The sequence below is a fragment of the Capricornis sumatraensis genome, chromosome 15 (genome assembly GCF_032405125.1).
Source record: "Capricornis sumatraensis isolate serow.1 chromosome 15, serow.2, whole genome shotgun sequence".
In the NCBI taxonomy this organism is placed as follows: domain Eukaryota; kingdom Metazoa; phylum Chordata; class Mammalia; order Artiodactyla; family Bovidae; genus Capricornis; species Capricornis sumatraensis.
In genome coordinates, this window is record NC_091083.1 from 27,471,441 (window position 1) to 27,474,931 (window position 3,491).

The 3,491-nt window shown below is 56.3% G+C and overlaps 1 protein-coding gene across 1 annotated transcript; it reads left to right on the top strand.

The window, feature by feature from the left end:
• The first annotated feature begins 661 nt into the window (after positions 1-661).
• On the top strand, positions 662-3,282 carry OTUD1 (OTU deubiquitinase 1). The gene has a single exon (XM_068987560.1). The coding sequence runs from the start codon at positions 662-664 to the stop codon at positions 2,105-2,107; it is 1,446 nt and encodes a 481-aa protein (XP_068843661.1). The 3' UTR covers positions 2,108-3,282.
• Positions 3,283-3,491: the final 209 nt, after the last annotated feature.

Below are 3,491 nucleotides of genomic sequence, written 5' to 3' on the forward strand. Positions count from 1 at the left end.
TAAAGCATAGAAAAGCGCGGCGCCTAGAAACTAACACTGAGGTGGGACAGCGGCCACGGCTGCACAGGCCTCCGCGCCTCCGCGCTCTCCCGCCCGCGCGCCCGTCGCCCGCGCTGCGGGCCACGCCCATGACGTCACCGAATGGGGCGGGGCGAGACGGAGGGGGTGGGGCGAGCCCCGGCGGTTGAATGGGACGCCGCGACGAGCCGCACATTCCAATAAGGGCACGTGACGCGGCAGCGCTGCCTGAGGTAAACAACCGTGGCCCCGCCTCCTGGCTCGTCCGCGCGCCCTGCAGTGCTGCTAGCCGGCGGGACGCGCTCCAGCAGGGCGGGCGGCTACCTCCGAGAGTCCTCAGCGACCGCCGCGGGCCGAAGCAGCGACGGCGGGCGCACGCGTCCCGGGTCTGCGGGCCGCTAGCGCCGGCAGGGGTCGAGCGCGCGTCCCCTCCCCGCCCCCACCGCGCGCTGTGGCGCAGCAGGAATTTGGCGGGGACCCGGGCGCTATTTGCAGCTCCTGACGAGCCGGCGGCCCTTCGGTCATTTCTATTCTCAGGGCACTGGGTCACCGCGCTCGGCCGGCCCCCTCCCCCGGGCCCGGAGGGTGTGTCCCCTCACTGGGGCTCGGCGCGCCTATAAGGGGCCGAGCGGCGGGCAGGGACATGCAGCTCTACAGCAGCGTCTGCACCCACTACCCAGCCGGGGGCCCGGGTCCCACGGCCGCAACCGCCGCTCCGCCCGCCGCCGCCACCGCCGCCTCGTTCAAGGTCTCTCTGCAGCCCCCGGGACCCGCCGGTGGCGCCCCGGAGCCCGAGACCGGTGAGTGCCAGCCGGCCGCGGCCGCCGAGCCCCGCGAAGCCGCCGCCGCTCCCGCCGCCAAGATGCCCGCCTTCTCCTCCTGCTTCGAGATGGTGTCCGGGGCCGCCGCCCCCGCCTCGGCCGCCGCCGCCGGGCCGCCCGGTGGGTCCTGCAAGCCGCCGCTGCCGCCGCACTACACGTCCACAGCGCAGATCACCGTGCGGGCCCTGGGCGCCGACCGGCTCCTGCTGCGCGGCCCCGAGTCCGGCGCCGCGGCTTCCGCCGCCCCACGCGGCCGCTGCCTCCTGCTGGCCCCGGCACCAGGCGCTCCGATCCCGCCGCGGCGGGGCTCCTCGGCCTGGCTTCTGGAGGAGCTGCTGAGGCCCGATGGCCCGGAGCCTGCCGGTCTGGACGCGACCCGCGAGGGGCCCGACAGAAACTTCCGGCTGAGCGAGCACCGCCAGGCCCTGGCCGCCGCCAAGCACCGCGGCCCCGCGCCGCCCCCGGGAAGCCCGGAGCCCGGCCCTGGCCCGTGGGCCGAGGAGCGCCCGGCAGAGAGGAACCTCCGCGGCTGGGACAGAGCTGGCGACCGCGGCGACGCTCCCGGCGCCGAAGAGCCGGGGCGGCCCGACCCGGAGGCCGAGGCGGCCCCGGCCCGGAGCGGCGAGGCGGCCCCGGGCGGCGCGACCGAGGCGGTGATCGTGTCCAGATCGGATCCTAGGGACGAGAAGCTGGCCCTGTACCTGGCGGAGGTGGAGAGGCAGGACAAGTACCTGCGGCAGAGGAACAAGTACCGATTTCACATCATTCCCGACGGCAACTGCCTCTACCGGGCGGTAAGCAAGGCGGTGTACGGGGACCAGAGCCTGCACCGGGAGCTACGGGAACAGACGGTGCACTATATCGCCGACCATCTCGACCACTTTAGCCCCTTGATTGAGGGCGACGTGGGGGAGTTTATCATCGCTGCTGCCCAGGACGGGGCCTGGGCCGGGTACCCTGAACTGCTGGCCATGGGGCAGATGCTGAATGTGAATATCCATCTGACTACTGGAGGGAGGCTGGAGAGCCCCACGGTGTCTACCATGATTCACTATTTGGGCCCGGAGGATTCCCTAAGGCCTAGCATTTGGCTCAGTTGGCTCAGTAACGGACATTATGACGCGGTGTTTGATCACTCGTATCCGAACCCGGAGTATGACACTTGGTGCAGGCAGACTCAAGTGCAGAGAAAACGCGATGAAGAACTTGCCAAGTCCATGGCCATATCCCTGTCCAAAATGTATATTGAGCAAAATGCATGCTCTTGAAGTGTCTGAGACCCTCGCCCTGGGAAAATTGCATACCTAATTTGTGTTTGGAGAGTTATATGAACTTTAATCAGGGTAATTGCACTTTTAAACTTTCTAGTAGATTTACTGTAGGTGTAATGCCTTAATCATTTTTTTGAATGTTTTCTCCTCAGAGCTGAAGGTTGCTGGGCACCTAAATGATGTTTCATAGTAGCTTTGGGTGATCCTACTGCTATTTATGATTTGCTGTATAAAGTTGGCACTACTTAATTTGCAAGCTGATTTCTCAGTGTAAATTTGTTCATTCCTGGTAATCTATTTTCTATAAAAACGTATTTTTGCACAACATTTTTAACAATTGGTGTACCTTCATCTAGGATGTGATCCATTTTGACAAACAGCTTTCCGGCATAAATTCAGAGAAGTGCTTTATATGAAGTTTATTATTTTGAGCAGAGTTTGTGATTTCGTATTTTATGTTGTTGGATTTGAATTTTAGAGTTCTTAGATAATTATTTCAAATGGCTATTGATGCTTTCATGTTACCAGATAATTGGCCCATTCCGTTTTGATGACAGATTAGTTGTTTGGAAAATCATTATTTTTCTAGAAATGGTCAACCTTTTAAAGAGAAAATACTTAAGGGGAGGTTGTGGGAAGATTTTTTTTTTTTAAAGAATAGTACCAGCTCTTACTTGAATGAAAGTCTGATATTTGCTGATGGCAGAGTGATTATTCTGTACTCCGGTTGATGTTTAGATTGTCTGGTGCTCTCGGTTGTTCTTATTTATATTTGTCTTTTTGTTGAAAAGAATTTTTTAACATGATAGAAAACTTTGTGACAAGATAAGCCTCCTGCTTCATATATAGTTTCTTGGATTCAACTGAGAGATTTGAAAATTAATGGCATAAATGCCTCCAATCAACCCTGGCAATTATTTTATAGCAGGAGAATACTGTCTTAATGGTCTATTCCTTTTAAATTCTTTCACAAGGCAAAATAGGATTGCCCTGCATTATGTACAGTACAAATGTCTATACAGAGCTTGTATGGTTTGCTGGGTCAAACAATGTTTTCAACCTAAAATCTATCTCATTTCCACTTTAACTACTTTTAGTGGTATTTATTAAGTAATGCAGTTTGTACTTTTTTATTTTGTAACATTTTGTGATTTTTTTTGTACAATACTGTATTTGTACAATAGAGCAATTCTCAGCTGATGGAATGAATGAATAAAATGCATAATTTTACTTTTATGGTGTCTTTTTGCCTGAAGTAACTTTCATTTATTTTTTTATTTGGCTGCACCAGGCGGCATGCAGGGTCTTAGTTCCCTGACCATGGATCAAATCCATGTGCCCTGCATTGGGAGCACAGAGTCCTAAGCACTGGACGGCCAGG

Excerpts from the sequence above, each read along its gene's own strand:
- OTUD1 (XM_068987560.1), top strand. The coding sequence starts at position 662 with ATGCAGCTCTACAGCAGCGTCTGCACCCACTACCCAGCCGGGGGCCCG.